A 21744-nucleotide genomic window follows, 5' to 3' on the forward strand; every position below is an offset into this window, starting at 1 on the left:
GAGTGGAAGGAGCGGACTGCGGGGCTTACGTGAGCACGATGCTAAGCTCGCTGATGGGAGCTGAGGCCCCTTCGGGCCCCTTAGAAGTGGAGGAGGCTCATCGGGTCCCTGCGAGGAGACCAAAGGCGGGAGAACCACCTAGGGCGACAATCGTGCGATTTCACCGCTTTAATGATAGAGAAGTGGTTCTGAGATGGGCCAAAAAGGTACGGAGTAGTAGATGGGAGAATGCTGTGGTGCGGGTGTACCAGGATTGGAGTGCGGAGGTGGCGAAGAGGAGGGCGAGTTTTAATCGAGCCAAGGAGGTGCTACACAAGAAGGTGAAGTTCGGGATGCTGCAGCCGGCGCGACTATGGGTCACGTACCAGGAGAGACATCACTACTTTGAAACGGCGGAAGAAGCATGGACCTTTATTAAAGACGAGAAACTGGATCGGAACTGAGAGATTGATATTAGAGAGAAATGTCACTGTCGATGTGTATAGAGATGTAAATTGGGAAGGGGGGGGGCACTAAGAAATGTGGGCGCCGGTGGGGGGAAAGAAGAGACATAGGCGGAGGATGAGGAATGGGAGTGGGGCGGGAGAGGGAGCTGCGCCACAAGGGGCGGGACAGCTACAGAGAATATGAAGCCTGCTGTCCTTGTTCCCGCGCCAGAAAGGTGATGGCGGGAAGATAGGCGCAAGGTAGATGGGAGTTCCCCACACGGGGGAGTCAAGGAGTGAGCGGGAGAAGCCGGGGTCAGTTGAAGTCAGCTGACTTTCGGAAGTAATATGGGGGGAGCAATCACGCTAGATGGGGATCTAGCGTGGTGGAGGGGGGGGGGGGATAACTGGGTTGCTGCTGCAGAAATCAAAGAGGAACTGGCTAAAGAAAGGGTGGTCGGGGCTGGAATGCGCCACCTGGGGAACGAGTGGGAGCGCGGAATCGGGACGTGGGGCTGGCCTAGAGAGGGTGATGGCTAGTCGACACGGGAAGGGGGCAGGTAGCCCCCCAGTGCGGCTGATCACGTGGAACGTGAGAGGCCTAAATGGACCGATTAAAAGGGCCCGAGTGTTCGCGCACTTGAAAGGACTGTGGACAGACGTGGCTCTGCTCCAGGAGACGCACCTGAAGGTGGCGGACCAAGTTAGGTTAAGGAAAGGATGGGTGGGACAGGTGTTCCATTCAGGGCTGGATGCAAAGAATAGAGGGGTGGCCATACTGGTGGGGAAACGGGTATCATTCGAAGCTAGGAGCATTGTAGCAGACAGTGGAGGCAGATATGTGATGGTGAGTGGCAGGCTGGAAGGAATGGAGGTCGTGTTGGTTAACGTATATGCCCTGAATTGGGATGATGCGGGATTCATGAAGCGGATGCTGGGACGTATACCGGATCTGGAGGTAGGAAACTTGATAATGGGGGGAGACTTCAACACCGTGCTGGACCCAGGGTTAGATAGATCCAGATCTAAGACCGGAAGAAGGCCGGCAGCGGCCAAGGTGCTTAAGGGGTTTATGGACCAAATGGGGGGAGTGGATCCATGGCGATTTGTTAGACCGAAGGCCAAGGAGTTCTCCTTCTTCTCCCATGTTCACAAGGTGTACTCCCGGATAGATTTTTTTGTTTTGGGAAGGTCGTTGATCTCGAGGGTGGAAGAAACTGAGTATTCAGCCATAGCTATCTCGGATCATGCCCCACATTGGGTGGACCTGGAGCTAGGAGAGGAGAGGGAGCAGCGTGCACTCTGGCGATTAGATGTGGGATTGTTGGCGGATGAGGGAGTCTGTGGCAGGGTGCGGGGATGCATCGAGAGATACCTGGAGGCCAATGACGACGGGGAGGTCAGAGTGGGAGTGGTATGGGAAGCACTAAAGGCGGTGGTCAGAGGAGAGCTGATCTCCATCAGGGCCCACAAAGGGAAAGATTACTGGGGGAGATTTTAAGGGTGGACAAAGAATATGCGGAGACCCCGGAGGAGGGACTGTACAGGGAGAGACGACGACTCCAGACGGAGTTCGACCTTCTGACCACCAGGAGGGCGGAGGTGCCATGGAGGAAGGCACAGGGGATGAGATATGAATATGGGGAAAAGGCTAGTCGCCTGTTGGCCCATCAGCTGCGAAAGAGGACAGCGGCGAGGGAGATAGGGGGAATTAGAGACGAAAAGGGAGCTACGGTGCGGAGAGCAGGGAAGATAAACGAGGTGTTTAAGACCTTTTACGAAAGACTTTATAGGTCCCAACCCCCGGAAGGAAAAGAGGAGATGCGGCAGTTTTTGGACCAATTAAGGTTCCAGAGGGTGGAGGAGCAGGAGGTGGAAGGCCTGGGGGCACCAATTGGGGTGGACGAGGTTACCAAGGGGCTGGGGTACATGCAGGCAGGGAAGGCCCCGGGACCAGATGGGGAATTTTATAGAAAATACGTGGACTTGCTGGCCCCGCTGTTGGTGAGGACTTTTAACGAGGCCAGGGAAGGGGGGACTCTACCCCCGACAATGTCGGAGGCGACGATATCGCTAATTTTGAAGCGGGATAAAGATCCGCTGCAGTGCGGGTCCTATAGGCCTATTTCACTACTAAATGTGGACGCCAAATTGCTAGCAAAGGTGCTGGCATCGAGGATAGAGGACTGTGTCCCAGGGGTGGTGCCCGAAGACCAGACAGGATTCGTAAAGGGGAGACAACTAAATGTCAACGTGCAACGGCTATTAGGGGTGATAATGATGCCCCCAGCAGAGGGGGAGGCAGAGATAGTGGCGGCAATGGATGCAGAGAAGGCATTTGATAGGGTGGAGTGGGAGTATCTATGGGAGGTGCTGAGGAGGTTCGGGGACGGGGTTTGTTAGCTGGGTCAAACTCCTCTATGGGGCCCCAACGGCAAGTGTGGTCACGGGTCGGCAAAGATCGGAGTATTTCCGACTATACAGGGGAACAAGACAGGGATGCCCGCTATCTCCATTACTGTTCGCGTTGGCAATTGAACCACTGGCCATGGCGCTGAGAGACTCCAGAAAATGGAGAGGGGTGATTAGAGGGGGAGAAGAACAGCGAGTGTCACTCTACGCGGATGACCTACTGTTGTATGTGACGGACCCAGTGGGGGGGATGACAGAGGTCATGCAGATATTGAGGGAGTTCGGAGATTTTTCGGGATATAGGCTTAACATGGGAAAGAGTGAACTTTTTGTGATACACCCTGGGGACCAGAGTAGAGGGATAGATGGCCTGCCTTTAAGGAAAGTGGAAAGAAACTTTCGATACCTGGGGATTCAGATAGCCAGGAGCTGGGGAACCTTGCAGAGACTTAATCTGACACGACTGGTGGAACAAATGGAAGAGGACTTCAAGAGGTGGGACATGCAGCCACTGTCACTGGCGGGTAGAGTGCAGGCAATTAAGATGATGGTCCTCCCGAGGTTCCTATTTGTATTCCAATGTCTCCCTATACTGATCACTAAGGCCTTCTTTTAAAAAATAGACAGGAGCATCACGAGCTTCGTGTGGGCAGGGAAAGTTCCGAGGGTAAGGAGGGGGTTCTTACAACGTAGTAGAGACAGAGGGGGACTGGCGCTGCCGAATTTGGGTGACTACTACTGGGCCGCCAATGTGGCGATGATCCGTAAATGGATGATAGAAGGAGAGGGAGCGGCGTGGAAAAGATTAGAGAGAAAGTCCTGTAAAGGGACGAGTCTAGAAGCGCTGGTGACGGCGCCACTACCGTTCTCACCAAAAAAATTTACCACGAACCCAGTGGTGGCGGCAACATTAAATATTTGGGGGCAATGGAGGCGACAGAGAGGTGTGCTGGGAGCCCTGGTGGGGTCCCCAATTAGGAACAACCATAGGTTTGCCCCAGGGAGGATGGATGGAGGATTCCAGAGCTGGCACCAGCTGGGAATTAGGAGGGTGGGAGATTTATTTATAGACGGGACGTTTGCGAGCTTGGGAGCGTTGGAGGAAAAGTATAAGCTGCCCCGGTGTGGGAGGTGCGGCGGAAGCCCGGCAAACCACACACATATGTTTTGGTTGTGCCCGGCACTAGAGGGGTATTGGAGGGGAGTGACGGGAGTGATTTCGAAGGTGGTGAAGGTCCGGGTCAAACCAGGCTGGGGGTTAGCTTTATTTGGAGTTGCGGATGAGCCGGGAGTGCAGGAGGCGAAAGAGGCCGATGTTGTGGCCTTTGTGTCCCTAGTAGCCCGGCGTAGGATTTGACTCATGTGGAAGGAAGCGAAACCCCCCGGACTGGAGGCCTGGATAAACGATATGGCGGGGTTCATAAAACTGGAGCAGATTAAGTTTGCACTGAGAGGATCGGCTCAAGGGTTCACCAGACGGTGGCAACCGTTCCTCGACTACCTAGCGGAACGTTAGAGGGAAGATAGGTGACCAGCAGCAGCAACCCGGGGGGGGGAAAAATATTGTGAATGAAAAATTTCAATAAAATATATTTAAAAAAATATATATAGGGAAGCAGAAGGAAGATTAGGAAAGAAATAGTGGCAGGGAATAAGTAATAATATGGGGGGGTTCTATAGTTAGCGGAGACACCAAGCATTTCTGCAGCTGCAGCTTGAAGCCAGAATAGTTTGTTGCCTCCCTGGTGTCAAGGTCAAGGACTTGACTGAGTGGCTGCTGGGCGTGCTGGCTGGCTTGAGGATATGGTTCATACTGCTACTAAATACATAGATAGAAAAAGAAACGAATGCCTGCATCCAGATTTAAGAAGCTAGGACTTATGGGCGGCAGGCACCGGAATGTGGCGACTAGGGGATTTTCACAGTAACTTCATTGCAGTGTTAATGTAAGCCTACTTGTGCCAATAAAGATTTTTAAAAAATTAAATTAACTAGTCAGCAGAACCTCAAAAGGTAGTAATTTTGAGATCTATCCTGGTGTCACACGCTAGTGAATATGGAAATAAGACGACAGGATAGATGCATGCAGAAGGTGGACAAATAGTGTTTGAGGAAGACCCCATGTACATTAGAACTGCTTCTGGGGAGGTGGAACTTAGGCCAGGTGGGTTTTACCTCAACAGAGCTTGGACCAGTGCCGTAATGGGGGACACTTTGCCAGTGTTTTTGAGGAGGGTTTAAACCAACTTGGTAAAAGGGATAGAAGCCAGGATGTAACAGAAGAAAGAAGGTGCACAAAGGATTGGAAGAGTCAGGTAGAGCAAGAAAGAGAGAGAATGCAATTAGGTCTAAATTAGTCTTAGTGGGCACATATGTAAACACACGAGGCATGGTAAATAAGCGCAGATAACCACATGGGTGTATGATGTTGTGGCAACAATAAAGACCTGATTTTTAAAAAACAGCAGGTCTGGCCAATATTCCTGGAAGGAAAGAAAGGAAGTAAGTCAGTATCAATTAAGGATAACTGACAGACAGAAGCGAGGGGAGACAGAGAGAAGAGAGGAGAGAGAGAGAGAGAGAGAAAGAGAGGGGAGAGAGAGAGAAGAGAGGGGGTTGGTTGATGCAACTGTTAAGAAAGCCCAACAACCTGACCGAGAAATATGGGTTGCCCCAAGGGAATGCATTCAGGTACATGCAATTGAGGGCTTTTGCGAGGCAACAGGTGAGGGAATTCCCGCAGCTCCCGACACAAGAGGTGCAGGACAGAGTCATCTCAAAGAAATGGGTGGGGGATGGTAAGGTGTCGGATATATATAGGGAAATGAGGGACGAAGGGGAGACTATGGTGGACGAACTAAAAGGGAAATGGGAAGAAGAGCTAGGGGAGGAGATCGAGGAGGGGCTGTGGGCAGATGCCCTAAACAGGGTAAACTCGTCGTCCTCGTGCACCAGGCTAAGCCGGATTCAGTTTAAGGTATTACACAGGGCACATATGACTGGAACACGGCTCAGTAAATTTTTTGGGGTGGAGGATAGGTGTGCGAGGTGCTCGAGAAGCCCAGCGAATCATACCCATATGTTTTGGTCATGCCCGGCACTACAGGGGTTTTGGGTGGGGGTGACAAAGGCGCTTTCAAAAGTAGTAGGAGTCCGGGTCGAACCAAGCTGGGGGTTGGCTATATTTGGGGTTGCACAAGAGCCGGGAGTGCAGGAGGCGAGAGAGGCCGATGTTTTGGCCTTTGCGTCCCTAGTAGCCCGGCGCAGGATATTGCTAATGTGGAAAGAAGCCAAGCCCCCGGGGGTGGAGACCTGGATAAATGATATGGCGGGGTTCATAAAGCTAGAGCGGATTAAGTTCGTCCTAAGGGGGTCGGCTCAAGGGTTCACCAGGCGGTGGCAACCGTTCGTCGAATATCTTGCGGAAAGATAGATGGGGGAAAAAAGAAGGCAGCAGCAGCAGCCCAGGACTTGGGGGGGGGGGGGGGTATAGCCTGTGACAAGGCAGTTGCCAATTAGGGCTAGTTTTCATTTTTGTTATTTAATATTTATTTATTTGTTATTTTTTGTTTATATAAAAAAGGTCATTATTATCTGTATTGTTATAATGTTGTGTAAAGGATGCACAATGTACTGTGTTGGTTGACCAAAAATTTTCAATAAAATATTTATTAAAAAAAAAAAAGAAAGCCCAACAACATCTATATTTCCTAAGGAAGCTAAAGAAATTTGGCGTGTCTGCATCGACTCTCACAAACGTCTACAGATATGTCATAGAGAGCATCCTATCCGGCTGCATCATAGCTTGATGTGGCAACTGCTCGCCGCATGATCGCAAGATACTACAGAGTGTGGTGAACTCACTCTGCATTACACAAGCTTGCCACCCTCCCATTGATTCTGTCTACACCTCCTGCTGCCTCAGGAAGGCAGACAACATTGTCAGAGCCCCGTTGCACCCAGGCTTTGTCCTCTTCAGACTCTTCCACCAAGCAGAAGATACAGAAGTCTGAAGACCCGTACATCCAGACATAGGAACAGCTTTTTCCTCAGTTACCAGACTCACGACTCTCCCTTGGACTGATCTGTTCCCTATAAGACACTATTCACGATGCTCTATGCTGCTCTTGCTTATGTCGCATTTGCTTTGTTATTTTGCCCTTGTTCCATACTGTAACTAATTATTTATTTGTCGATGAACTGTGTACCTTTTCGCATTCACTGTAACTATCTACTTTTTTTGTCTACTGTGAACGTTTCCTTGCGCAGAAAAATACAATAAAATCAAAATCAAAATCTCAGGAAACTCCAAAGTAAGTTGAGATTGGCAGCGGGCAAATTGGCATAAATGTTAAGAAGCTGACCTTTACAAAATGTTTTAATACATCTCCTTTAACTGAAGGTGAAATAGAATGTCCTGTGCTGTACAGTTCTATGTTCTATGAAAAGAAGGGCCGTGTAGTCATGTTGAACATCTTTTTGGAAATATGCTCGTGGTCAGATTGCCATATGGAGGAGAGGAGAGCTCAAACAGAAACCTATTGAAATGTGACAGACTTAACACTTTTACACAGCCTATCAGAGGAAAATGAGCTTTTGAGATGCAGAGAAACAAAGAAACCAGTGCTGCGGGGAAGCAGGTAGACCACCTTGTGTTAAAAACCAAGCAGAATGTTGGTGGAAGTTCATTTTCTGTACAAAAGGGAAAGAACAAACTGGGCTGTTGGACACTTCAGGACCAGGGAGTTGCCTTGCTGTTGGATCCAGAAAGCTCAGGCTGAATGGAACAATTTTTGAAGTTTTAATCTGGTGCAACAGGGAGAAGTGAGCCTGCTGGAGAGCTGGGAGTTACTTTGGAACTCTTCTTGTAATGCTACATATCTGCCAGAAGCATGAGCGAAAGAAGCTGCAAGACATATCTCGATTGCGTTAGTCAGTTAAAGCAAAACTATCTTTTCGTTAGTTCGGCCTATTAATTGTCTGGTAATTAATATTTGATCTATGCTGATTTTAGTTAGTTTGTTCAGAAGTTATCAGTCTCCATGGGGATCATAACAGTTGATACAAGTGTGGCCACCTAAAATGGTGTCCAGCAAGGGATGCTGGGAAAAGTGGTCAGGTTTTATGGACAAGCAGGCTGCAGAACAGATCAAACAAAGTTGCAACAAAAGGCTTTACAGAATTCTTTTTAAAAAAAATATATCTATTAAAGTTTTTTACCAACACAATTTTTTCCCCTTACAAACAATAAACCCCCCCCCCCCCCCATAACAAAATAACACAAAATCGCACTGAGCAAGATATATACATGGCAAAATGGTATATTTACATAGCTTTATACATTGGCTCTCTCCCGCACGTGCCAGTTTCCCCCACCCTCCATGTTATCTCCCGTTCATCCATCCCCTCAAACAATCTTTCGTTCCCCGCCCCCCACCCCCCAGGGTTGCTGCTGCTGCTGACCGACCTTCCTCTAACGCTCTGCGAGGTAGTCTAGGAACGGTTGCCACCGCCTGTAGAACCCCTGCACAGACCCTCTCAAGGCAAACTTAATCCTCTCCAACTTTATGAACCCAGCCATGTCGTTTATCCAGGCCTCCAAGCTGGGGGGCTTCGCCTCTTTCCACATTAGCAAGATCCTTCGCCGGGCTACTAGGGACGCAAAGGCCAGAATGCCGGCCTCTTTCGCCTCCTGCACTCCCGGCTCATCTACTACTCCAAATATTGCTAGCCCCCAGCTTGGCTTGACCTGGACTTTCACCACCTGCGACATTGCTCCCGCCACTCCTCTCCAGAACCCCTCCAGTGCCGGACATGACCAAAACATGTGGACATGGTTCGCCGGACTCCCTGAACACCTTCCACATCTGTCCTCTAACCCAAAGAACCTACTCAACCTCGCCCCCGTCAAGTGCGCTCTGTGAACCACCTTAAATTGTATCAGGCTGAGCCTGGCACATGAGGAGGAGGAATTAACCCTACCCAGGGCATCAGCCCACAAACCTTCCTCGATCTCCTCCCCCAACTCCTCCTCCCATTTACCCTTCAACTCTTCTGCTAGGGCTTCCCCGTCTTCTTTCATCTCTTGGTGTATTGCCGAAACCTTGCCCTCCCCGACCCATACACCCGAGATCACCCTGTCTTGAACTTCTTGTGCCGGGAGCAACAGGAATTCCCTGACCCGTCGCCTCACAAAAGCCCTCACCTGCATATATCTAAATGCATTTCCCGGGGGTAACTCAAACTTCTCCTCCAGTGCCCCTAGGCTCGCAAATGTCCCATCAATGAACAGGTCCCCCATTCTTCTAATCCCCACCCGATGCCAGCCCTGGAACCCCCCCGTCCATCTTCCCCGGGACAAACCAGTGTTACCCCTGATCGGGGACCACACTGAGGCTCCCACTGCACCCGTGTCGTCTCCACTGGCCCCAGATCCTTAACGTTGCCGCCACCACCGGGCTTGTGGTATACTTTGATGGCGAGAGCGGCAGCGGTGCCGTCACCAACGCCCCCAAGCTCGTTCTCTTACAGGACGCCATCTCCATCCTCTTCCATGCCGCCCCCTCTCCCTCCATAACCCACTTGCGGATCATCGCCACATTTGCTACCCAGTAGTAGCTCCCTAGGTTTGGCAGCGGCAGCCCTCCTCGGTCCCTACTGCGTTCCAGGAACCCTCTCCTTACCCTCGAGGTCTTATTCGCCCACACAAACCCCATAATACTCCTACCTACTCTCTTGGAAAAGCTCTTGGTGATCACGATGGGAAGGCACTGAAACACAAACAAAAACCTCGGAAGGACCACCATTTTGACCGACTGCACTCTACCCGCCAACGAGAGCGGCAACATGTCCCATCTTTTGAAGTCCACCTCCATTTCCCATCTTTTGAAGTCCACCTCCATTTGGCTTTACAGAATTCAAAAGGATTTTGCAGGTTGATGCAAATAATATAGGCAAAAGACTATCTCCAGGCCATCCCAGGAACAATAGAACTGTCCTGTTAATCACACTGGTTTACCAGGCACAGCGGCACATAAACTCCTTATTTGAAAGGGCCTACTTTCCCCCAGTACTTGCAAGCATGGCCATTGAGTGCACACCCCAAAATTGATGGGGTAGCCCCTGATTGGACTTGAGCGATCAGGCTGATCGAACCCTGATCAATTGATTGACAAATGACCCACCAAAGGGGACAAAATCCAAGTTAAAAGGTGCTGCACCACCTTAGAATCTCTCTCTCTGCAGCAGTAACCAACAACGGTGACTTCCACTGGCCGACGAAGGAGACTATCCACGCTACCAACAGAAGGAAGACCAGAGCCAGAAGAGAACCAGATTGATAACCAACTAACAGAGACTACAAGACCGCGAGTAGTGATAACAGGCCTGTATCTGTCTAGCACTGGTCACTGCAAGTTAAGTTAAGATCTTGGAACTATTGGTGTAACCTATGATTGGGAGTGTGTGATTGAATAACCATAACCATTGTGTGCGTGAGAATAAATATTGTTCAGTTTTATAAACTGAATCCCATAGTCATTTGCCCACCATATACGGGTTAAGACACACTGTGGTTTAGACAGGCACAACACAAGTCACTTCAACAAAATTCTAGCTCTATATAAATACATATCTTTTCATTTCAAGAGTCTTTTGTGGGAATCACCTTAAAAAACGTTTGCTGGCCTTTCTGGGCCTTCGAATAATGGTGCACTAAATGCAGCCTAATCCATGTAACGTGTATAGCAGTGCTTCTCGGCCTTTTGGCCAAGATCAAGTGTAGTAACATGCATGGCAATATCATGAAGTTATGTCACATGCACGAGTGTGGCTGAATAATCTCTTGCCTGGATGAGTACTATTCCAACAACACTGAAGTAATATGATACTATCCAGCACAAAGCAGCCTGCTTGATTGGTGTCCCATCCACCACAAAAACATTCATTCATTCCACCAGTGTACTGGGGCTGCAGTCTGTATTACCTACAACCCATTGTGACAACTTGCCAAGGCTTCTTCAAAAGTACCTCCTAAATCTCCAAGCTTTACCACCTGGTAGGTGCATGGGAACACAACCGTCTCCAGGTTTCACACTAAATCACACACCTACTTGACTTGGCAATATATTGCCATTTCTGGATTTTGGCCATTGCCAATGAAGGGATTTCCCACCTAGATAATTGGATATTTTAATAGATTTGTCAAACCAAAGTTCTTGTTCATATAACTGTGTTGACTCTACCTAACCTTAGTGATTTTCCAAATGCCCTGTTCCAATGTGCTTAATAACAGATTGATTTAAAAGATGCTGTACAAATACATTCTATGTTCCAAGTTTAACGTTACATAACCAAAATCCTCAAGTCTTCCAGGATAGTCTTTCAGCATCAGTCTTAACAACAAAACTTATAATCACACTCTTCCATTCAGTGCACTGAAACAATATTGTCTCAATTGAAATTTGGGGTCAGTACAGATGAGCTGGGGCTTTCTCAGATCAACCACAAAACCTGGAAATAATAAATTCAGTTAAACTCCTCGTCCTTTCAGCTAAAGAACATGCATTTTTGACCCCCTACTTGGAATTAATCTAACGCCATAAAGAGGTTTTAAACTGGCTTGCATGGGACAGTAACCAAGAGCTAAATTTGATTTATATTACTTTGGCAACAATATGACATTCAGTATTACAGCAGAAAGTAACTGTTGTGAATCATATTCTTATGTAGGAAATGCAAAACAAGACTGATAAAGAGTCAAACTGACAAATATTCTTACCTGCAGGTGATGCCATCGCAATGTCTGCATGCCTTACAGGAGACAGGAGAAGAAGCAGGTGATAAATTGAGTGGTGGAATCAAACTGTTGACTGATTCGGTTAGCTGTGCACTCTGTAGACAATTAATAAACACCCCTTTCAACCTCTGTCTTAAAGAGCATGATTCTGTGTATGTGAAGTAAATACTAAACCATCATTTTCCACCTTGAACTATCCTTAAAATGTGGTTTAAGCCAAAGACAATCTTACAGAATTCAGTTTCTTCATCTCAACTATTTAAACAGGTTTTTGTATAATATAGTGTGACTGTAATACTAATCAACTGGTTCCAGCTTTAACTTTTTTTTTCTACATTTTCTTTCTACCTGTTTGTCTATATTCCTTAGAAGAAGCGAAGGGCTGCTTGGTGACATTTCCAAATTGCATTCCAGGGTTGAATCCTTTATCTCTGCAGAAGTTTTATTATCCTCAGTTGCAGCTAATAAAGCTGCTGCATCTGTCAAATGGGTCTGCTTTTTGAGAATGGCTTTGGAAGGCTGAGAATCATCCAGAATCACCATTTCCTAGACAACAATTATACAAAATGACTGGAGTTTAGCAATAGCTTCAAGAGTTTCCTTTCTCGTGAATTAACAAAGTAGCCTCAAAAAAATTGTTCTGAAAGATGAAATACCTTGCATGCAAATGGAAGATTACATAAGAATTCAAACATTAGTTAGCTCACATTGACCAAGTAACTTGTTTAACATGATCCTATATAATGATTAATTAAAGACCATTCACCCTTCGCGTCTAGTCTAGTCCTCATAGTCACCAAGTAATGATCAGTAGTCAGAGCCCTGGTGGGTTTCTTTAACCTAGTTCAGGGGTAATGAGGATAAGTGAAATATCACAACTACAGTACTGACCTAGTAACGTCCTCTGCTATAGTTTGTAGGTGAGGCAAAACCTGATACCTGTGGTGAAAGGAAAAACTCACCTTAGTTTAGCAAGCCTCAGGACTTGTGTGCATGCGCCAGGGAGATGGCTGCACATGCGTAATTTGGCAAATTTGACATTTTTCAGCCGGGAACTGGCTTGCGCACATGCTCAGAATAAAAAGAAAAACAGTGTGAAACTGCAGATCAGGTGTCCTGAAAAGCACCACCATTGCAGTTGTGCTCAGGTCATAGGACACAGGAAGGGAGACAATTTGAGGTCCAAACAGGAAGAAGGTCCCAAAATGGGGAGTGGGACAGAAAGAGGTCTCAGAAGAGTACGGGTCAAGGACAGAGGTCAGAAGCTGATCTGTTAAGTTGTGAAGAAGTGGCAAAGCCATGGGTTCAGAGTAGCAGACCTGAAGCAAAGTGGGATTGAGAAAGCCTCTGAAAGGGCAGCCGAAGGTTGGTGACTCCGTGCTGCAGGCCATAAGGGCAAAGGTACCCTTTTGGATCAGTGGTGTCCTGCTTGACACAGCCTTAGGCCAGAAAGTGTTCCTGGAAGGTGAAGTTTAAGTGAATGCAGAGATCTAGGGGAAAAGAATCTTAGAAGTGGAAATTGAAACCTTGGAAGTAGATCCTGGTCGAAACCATCTAAGTAGGAGCGATGTTTGAAGAGAATTCCAAGGAAAGTTCTTCAAATGTGGATATCGGAAACCCTTGTGAGAAAGAGTTTCTGCGAGATCAGTTGGCACACAGTGTGACAAGCATCTGGGTGGGTTGTTGAGAAATCAGCAGAAGCTGCTTTGGTCACATCTGTCATGTATTTGGAGAGTGGTGTGCCTGACCACAGTTTGTCTGCTGGTTCACATGTACTGCATACTTACTCTAATATTGATGGTAAAAGATAGATATGATAAATTGCTTTTTCTTTCCGAATTTGTGTGTCTGTAAAGATATAGCTGGGGTGAAGGAACAAAGGATATTTGAATTATATTCTTGTGTTCATATGGAAATCTTTCCAACCTTTTTGATCTGATGTATTGTTTATTTTTCTTGTTTAATAAATTTATTCTTTTACTCAAAAGTCCATCTGCAGACTCCTGTGAATTTATTCAGTAACTTACCTCCACAATTTCTAAAAAAAAAAAAAATGTTTATCAGCCAGGCTTCACGCTAGGATCGGATTTGTCCAGTAGCAACATCAGCTGGGATCACAACATACCCAAGACTGTTTTGATGCTAATGCCGGGGGTGCTGCATTTTATTTTAATGCAGCTGTTGGTTCAAAGCTTTAGAGATCAGAGTGCAAATTTGTACAAATGACTCATACAGGATGTGTTCCTGTTCTCAGATGGACTGGCATAAGGACACAAGAAGCATTCAGCTATTATTGTTCATATGAATGGTCATGTTAAATATTTCCTTTAAATTTAAATAAAACCACAATTTCTGTTAATCTTTATTTTACCTTTGCAGCACATATGTGCCTGTAGATTTCATTTATTTGTCGTATCCTATACTCTAGCTCTGATATCTGGGCTTGAAGCCACGTCCACCGACTTGCAATTTCAGCTCGATCAATGGTCCACCTCCATTCTGATCTGTACTCACTGTAAAAAAAAAAGTTTTAAAATTCTTTATTACAGATTTAACAATATACCAGCTTCTACTCTAAGTCAATATTTTATTGCTCCATAATTTTTCAAAGTGTAAAACATTTGGATTGTTGTCCTGCAAGGTCATAAAGATGCATCACTATGCATCAAAATACACTCGCAGTTTAGATACTGGAACAGGAACATCAATTTCTCAGTGGTTGCTCCTGCACTAATTTTATTTAAGGTGGTCTTGGTGGGAGTCCAGAGATATTACTTTTGAGTTTCTCTCCAACTTGCTCTTGCTGTTATCATTTCTCCAAAGTGAGAACTTTTAATGATATGGCCTTATTTTGAAGGATATAAACTGCTTTTGTATATTGGGTTTATTTGAAACTTTTGTCACAAGCTTTCAAATGCATGCACCTCACTGATTCAGCAGCGACCTCAAGGCAATAAGGCGGGCTTATGAGCACCAGCTAATATTTCCAGTACCATTTTAAAGTACAACTCACGTTAGTTGGAGTAAATAACTTTTCTATAACTTTTTTTGGGCAGCACGGTAGCACAAGTGGATAGCACTGTGGCTTCACAGCGCCAGGATCCCAGGTCTGACTCCCCACTGGGTCACTGTCTGTGCAGAGTCTGCACCTTCTCCCCATGTCTGCGTGGGTTTCATCCGCGTTCTATGGTTTCCTCCCACAGTTCAAAGACGTGCATTTTAGATGAATCGGCCATGATAAATTGCCCTTAGTGACCAAAAAGATTAGGAGGGTTTATTGGGTTACGGGGATAGGGTGGACGTGAGGGCTTAAGTGGGTCGGTGCAGACTCGATGGGCCGAATTGCCTCCTTCTGCACTGTATGTTCCATGTTCTAAACTGCCCCACCAAAAATAATTGGGTGGATCAGTTAGCATATCATGCCCAGTTTAGGGCCCTTTGCTCAAGTAAATTTGGCAAAGCCACACACAGAGTATAGAAGGGATTTAAAACAGAGATTGATAGATTTAGGTTAAGCCAACATATTGAAGGGTAAGGGGCAAGGGTGGGTAAATGAGGGTAGGATACAGATTTACCATGATTTTACCAAATGATTAAATAGTTCCATAGGAACAGGAGTAGGCCATTTAGCCACTATTACTATTAGTATTCAGAAATCATTATCTAATAGGGTTCTGGATACAAATTCAACAGTAGCCTTGCACAGTGAATCGGATAAAAACTTGAAACAGAAAAATGTAGGGATATGGGGAAAGGAGTGAGACTAAGTGAATTGCTCTTCGAAAGAGCCAGCACAGACTCAAAGGGCCAAATAGCTCCCGTCTATGCTATACTATTTAATGATTCGAGTCAATGGAATCGATGTCAGCAAAAGATGGGGGGGATCAAGCAGGAGATGAGGATAGTGCCCCCCTCTATTTATTTTATTTAAATCTACAAAGAAAAAAGTTAGTTTCTAATTTCCTTGAGTTAGTGAACTTATGAACTTGGTTTCCACACTTTGATATTTCAAGTTTTCCAGTAACGTTCCCAAATAGGTCTTTTACCAGTTGCATCATTTTGCCAACAGCTCTGGAATGCTTTCTATTTGCAGTCCTTTTAAAATTTAGTTGGGGGTAGTTAAAGAAAGTGGAAGCAGAGGGGTTGAATTACTACACTCATTTATAATTCATTTCTCATTCAAGCAGTGTCAGACTTCTGAAACAACTCACTTCTGAAAGTGTAGTATGATCATAGAGCTCTCAAAACCCCAAACAGAATTTAAAAAATTGACTGGCTCCAGATCGTTCATATAGTAAAGCTGGAAAGCATCAGTTTTACTAATTTACATGTTAACTAGTTCATTAACATAATTTTTTAAAAAATCCAGTTAGCAGCTCAAATGCAGAATCATATCTTTTATAATATAATGCAAAATGAAGAGACTGGCTGGTAAGCATTCTGACTTTTGTTCAAGACAAGCTGATGCCTGAAAAATTTCTGGTCTGCTGGTTGCAAGCTGTTCATGCGATTTGGGCTTAGCCATTCTCATCCCAGTTCCTGTTGGGCAAATATCCAAATCACAAATCTGCCCTAATTTAGCAGTTAAATGGCAAGCTGACAAAAAAGGCTACAAGGATGGTCAATGAGGCAAAAGAAAAACTACCACAGTAGGGAGTAAAGGCGGTTCTTCTGATTGCAGTTAGAATTGTAGGGCAGGGGCGGCATGTGGCACAGTGGTTAGCACTGCAACTACGCCTCTGAGAACCCAGGTTCGAATCCCGGCCCAGAGTCACTGTCAGTGTGGAGTTTGCACATTCTCCGTGTCTGCGTGGGTTTCACCCCCACAACCCAAAAGATGTGCTGGTTAGGCGGATTGGCCACGCTAAATTGCCCCTTAATTGGAAAAAAAAATAATTGGGTACTCTAAATTTCTAAAAAAAGACAAAAAAGAAATGTAGGGCAGAGCAGGGAAAGGCTTCCTTTTCATCTGACCAAGAATAACTCAATTCTAATACCAAGTATTCAAGTGGGAAACATTTTAAACTCCACCTCTCCTCATCTTAGTGCAAGAATGAACAAAACATTTAACAAACTCTACCAAGTAAATGGATTATCCTAATATAGACTATGAAAATAACACAATCACAGTATGTGGCCATTCGGCCCATGACATCCAAAGATGTGCAGGTTAGGAGGATTGGCCATGCTAAATTGCCCCTTGATGTGCAGATTAGGCTATGGGAATAGGATGGGGGAGTGTAAATGGGTAGCTCATTCAAAAGAGTCGGTGCAGTCTCGATGGGCTGAATCCCTGCACGGTAGGGATATCATTCTATTCTGCTACAAGAGATTACCTTTTGGAATATCGTCAACACCAGCTTTATTTCAACGGTCAATGGGCCAGATCCTCAGTAGCTTACAGGAGTATAGTGTTACCTAGATGACATATTGATAACCACAACAAGAACACTTACTACACTTAGAAGCCACACTGAAATGTCTTCAGATGCATGGGCTTCACGTCAGGAAAGAACATTTATTTCAGACATCCATACAATAGCTAGGATATGTAATTAATAAAGGTCAAAGAACAATACAGCACAGGAACAGGCCATTCGGCCCTCAAAGCCTGCACCAATCACGTGTCCTATCTAGACCAACCGCCTGTATCCTTCTATACCCCGCCTGTTCATGTGCCTATCCAGGTAAGTCTTAAAGGTCACTTGCGTATCTGCCTCAACCACCTCACTTGGCAGTGCATTCCAGGCCACCACCACCCTCGGTGTAAAAAAACTTCCCCCGCACATCTCCACTGAACCTTTCCCCCCTCACCTTGAACTTGTGCCCCCTTGTAATTGTCATTATCACAATACAGGATTCCTGACTACAATCCTAAGGTTTCTGGTTTTCGGGAGTGTCTATTAAGGATGCTGGCTGGTTCCGGTCACAAACCCGCATCCTGCTCTCCCGACATGGCCAGCTCCATTTTGGGGGTAAGCCTGTCCTTGGCCTTGTCCTCTGCAACAGGTCAATGGATTTTTGGGCTCTCAGCCGAGCTTCACCAGTATTCTTGGTTTGGAGACCAGAACTTCGTTAGCCTGTTGAAACACCTGAGCCCAGAGAGCTCTCTTACCCATGCAATCAATTTCACCATGTTTATTTACCCAAGATAAAGAGGTTTAAAGGGCTTGCAGTTTTTGCTATTGATACTGCTAGGTGTCAATTATGCCCAGTGCCTTCATCGGAGATTGGTGTCAACTATCTGGATGATTGCCACTTTTATTGGGCCGCAGTAAAAAGGAGTTATTTTTAAGAAAGTGGAAAATAAATAATGAATGGTGGCTTTTTTATGCCATTGTTACACATCCTACTGTCGCTATGCTCATTGTTTTATAGAATATAGTGTTCAATGCTTCTGTACAAAATATAATGTGTGAATGGGCATGGAAGTAAATTAATTGGCATAAGGGACCATACTGTGACATGGGGGGCATAAGGGGCATTTTGGGTGGAGATATTTTGGCATGGTAGCATGAGTCGCCCTTGGGGGCATGTGATGTTAGGTGTGGAGTGTAAGGGGTGAGGGCTGGAGGACCTTTCTGTTTTTGATGTAACTGTGATAAAGACCCAGACCAAAACAGGTATTCAAACAGCCCACCTCCACACCCAGCAGCACCTGTGGCTGCCTCCAAACATCATCTCTGGACATATCCAAGAATACAGCCCGCACCTGGCTCCTGTTCTTGCAGACCAAGGCAGGCCAGCAGCATGGTTCAATTCCCGCACCAGCCTCCCCGAACAGGCGCCGGAATGTGGCGACTAGGTGCTTTTCACAGTAACTTCATTGAAGCCTACTTGTGACAATAAGTGATTTTCATTTCATTTATGTCACGAGTTCAAAGATCAGTCAAATCAGCACATGCAGTAGGTGGCGACTAGGGGATTTTCACAGTAACTTCATTGCAGTGTTAATGAAAGCCTACATGTGACATTAATAAAGATTATTATTGATTATTATTATAAGTCCTATGTTCCGAGAAGATCCCAATTTCAACCTACTGCATGTGCTGATTTAATCGATCCCCGAACTCGTGGCACAAATATCTCAAAGGAGTAACCTCACCTCTGAGTCAGAACAGGAGTAGGACATTCAGCGCTTTGGGCCTGTTCTGCCATTCAATAAGATCATGACTGATCTGATTGTAGTCTCAACGACACTTTCCTGTCTGCCCCAGATAACCCTTGACTTCCTTGTCTGTCAAAAAACACAATTTATTAAAGGCAGAATTGGACAATGACTCAGCCTCCACTGATTTCTGAAGAGGACAGAAGGTGGTGTGGAGAAGGGAAGGGCCCAGAATCCTGGATCAGTAAGGGTTTTCTCAAAGCATCCAAAAAGATGGAAGCTATTATGGAGACCCTATGACCAATGAATGTCACTCAACTTGGGACATTCCTGGGATAATCAACTATGATGGAAAATACTTCAGAATCTGGCAACCCAATTGAAACAGTTACAGACCTTGCGGTGCACAAAGCAGGACTGGCAATGGATACCAGAACGCAAAAAATCATATCAATCAGCAGACGAAGCAGAAGTATTGCTACATTTCAACCCAAAATTACCATTACAACTTGCCTCGGCTGCTTCACTGTATGGCTTTGGAGCAGTGGTATCACATATGCCACCTTCAGGCGAAGACCTTGTACATCTTGTACGTTAACAAGTGCAGAATCTAACTATTCTCAGTTGGAGGAGGAGGCAAGGAGTATTATATTTGGTGCATGAAATTTCACCAATACCTGTATGGTCATCACTTCACATTGCTGACGGACCACAGACCCTCAACAGCTATCTCTGGGCCACACAAAGGTATCCCTTCATTGGCTGCAAGTACACTCTATCTTATTGACTGCATTATTGCAATGTAATAATTTGATGCCTGCATGTGTACATATGTAAATAACGATGTTAAAATACTAGTTATTAATGGTGTTGGACCTTAGAAGTAAAGGAGGAGCAATGTTATCTATGTGGGTTATCTACGTTTCTTTAATACTTCCGCCCACCGATGCCGACCGGCCGAGTTCCCGACAGCGTGGGTGTCTCATGGTCTCACCGGTCAGGAACTAGGCGTGGTGGATGCGGACTCAGTCAACGCCGAGACAGTCGGGGGAGGGCTGATCCGCGGGCAGGAGTGGACATTATTCGGGGCTGGGGCATTGTGGGGGGGTGCGGGCCGGCCAAAGAGGGGGCACTAATTCGCGGGCCAGGTCCGTGAGTGGCCGTCACCATGTTGCACGGCATGGCCTCTGCAGGCCACCGCCGCGTGAATGCGCGGCCACGGACCTGCCAATTCTCCGGGCAGTATCGGCAGGTACAGCTGGGTGCTCTACGCTGCCATCCTGCCAGCCCCCAGCAAAACAGGGAATCGATGGCCGTTTTGCGCCAGTTTGTCTGCTGTAAAACGCTACGTGGGGACATAGCTCCATAAATCGGAGAATCCAGCCCCATACATTTCCAGGAGATTCGAATTAACAGCATCGGGCAGATGTCTGTTGTGGGGGGGATGAGAATTGTTATTTCTCCAAACTTGTGACAAAAAGAATATTGGAACAGTTACATCTAGGAAATCCAGCTACAATTTGAATGAAGGAACTAGCACAAAGCTCCTTTTGGTTGCCAGCCGATAGAAGAAAAGGCAGGACTTTGCCAGTCATCTGCGCAGGTAAGGACATTGTCCCCACTGCACCCATGGGAGTGGCCTAAAATGCCGTGGTCATGTCTGCACGCTGATTTTGCTGGTCCATTCGAGAAGCACATGTTCATGGTCGTGGTAGACACACACTATAATGGCCAGAGGTGATCTTAATGAAGTCAACCATTGCAGAACAAACCATTGAGAAACTTGGAAAGCCAGAGCAGATAGTGAGCGACAATTGTTTATAGCCCAAATGTTTGAAGACGACTTAAAGATGTGTGGAGTTCAACATCTAAAGTCAGCATCTTACTATCCATCAACAAATGGTTTAGCCAAAAGGTTTGCCCAGTCCTTGAAGCATATATTAAAAACTATGTGAACAGGTTTTTAGCAACCTACCGGCAGAGGACTACTTTTGAATTACTCTTGCCAGAGGAGACATCTGACATAGTAGAGCAAAACCAGTCACAGATCTTGAGACGAGAAAGTAACTCAAGGAAACGCTCATTTCCACAAGGAGAACAAGTGTTTGGCACCACCAGCTTATTGGGGAATAAGCACTCACCGAGTTCCAGTTTCTCACCTGAACTGATTTACCACAGTAATAGAGGAAAACGGGAGTCAAATTATCAGGCTACTTCCTGATTACCCATTTTTACATGGTATTCATTTTTAAATTAAAACCAATTCACCAAAGGTGTGTGTTCAAATAAAGTTCTGTGATGCACACAAAAACATCAACACCAAATGCAGGCTTTTCACATGTTTACAGTTTTCCTCTACATCTGGTTACTGGAACAGTCATTGGTAGTTATTTTGATATATCTTTGTGGCAGTTGTTTGATCAGTACCCAGAAGGTACAAAGCTGGTGTAAAAAGCCAGCAATTGACAAATTTAGTTATGAGTTTATCAAGATGTTAGAAAAACCAATAGCGCCTGAAAATCTCATCACCAGTGCACCCAGTGTTCACCCAGTTAGTTTCATAACACAATGGGGATGGAGGAAAACAACAGTAAGAAACAGTGTTTACCATAGTATTTGCCTTTATTGTAAGGGGGTTGAAGTATGAAAGCAGGGAAGTGTTGCAACAGCTATATAGAGCCTGCATTTGGAGTAATGTGAACGGTCTGGTCTCCTTAAATGAGGGTTTTAATTGCATTAGAAGGTGTTCACTGAAGGTTCACTAGGATAATTCCTGGGGTGAAAACTCACTAGAGTTTAGAAGAATTGAGAGATGATCTTATTGAAACACTAGATTCTGAGGGGGCTTGACAGAGTAGATGCTGGAGGATGCTTTCCATTGTGGGGGAATCTACAACTAGATGGCACAGTTTAAAATAAAGTGTCTCCCATTTAAGACAGAGGAGGAGGAATTTCCTCTCTCAAAGGGTCGCCTGGAATTCTCTTCTGCAGAGAGAAGGGGA

General features: G+C 45.9%; 1 protein-coding gene across 6 annotated transcripts in view; it reads right to left on the reverse strand.

Moving 5' to 3' along the window:
* Nucleotides 1-21744, reverse strand: part of kansl1l (KAT8 regulatory NSL complex subunit 1-like) — a 149413-nt gene that overhangs the window by 107445 nt on the left and 20224 nt on the right. For all 6 annotated transcript variants that reach the window (XM_072484074.1, XM_072484057.1, XM_072484049.1 and 3 more), the window contains exons 3-5: nucleotides 14006-14147; nucleotides 11983-12180; nucleotides 11617-11729 (exon numbers count right to left, since the gene is read on the reverse strand). In XM_072484074.1, coding sequence (XP_072340175.1) covers nucleotides 11617-11729; nucleotides 11983-12180; nucleotides 14006-14147 — 453 coding nt within the window. The remainder of the gene's footprint in view (nucleotides 1-11616; nucleotides 11730-11982; nucleotides 12181-14005; nucleotides 14148-21744) is intronic.

This window comes from Scyliorhinus torazame, chromosome 2 (genome assembly GCF_047496885.1).
Source record: "Scyliorhinus torazame isolate Kashiwa2021f chromosome 2, sScyTor2.1, whole genome shotgun sequence".
In the NCBI taxonomy this organism is placed as follows: Eukaryota; Metazoa; Chordata; class Chondrichthyes; order Carcharhiniformes; family Scyliorhinidae; genus Scyliorhinus; species Scyliorhinus torazame.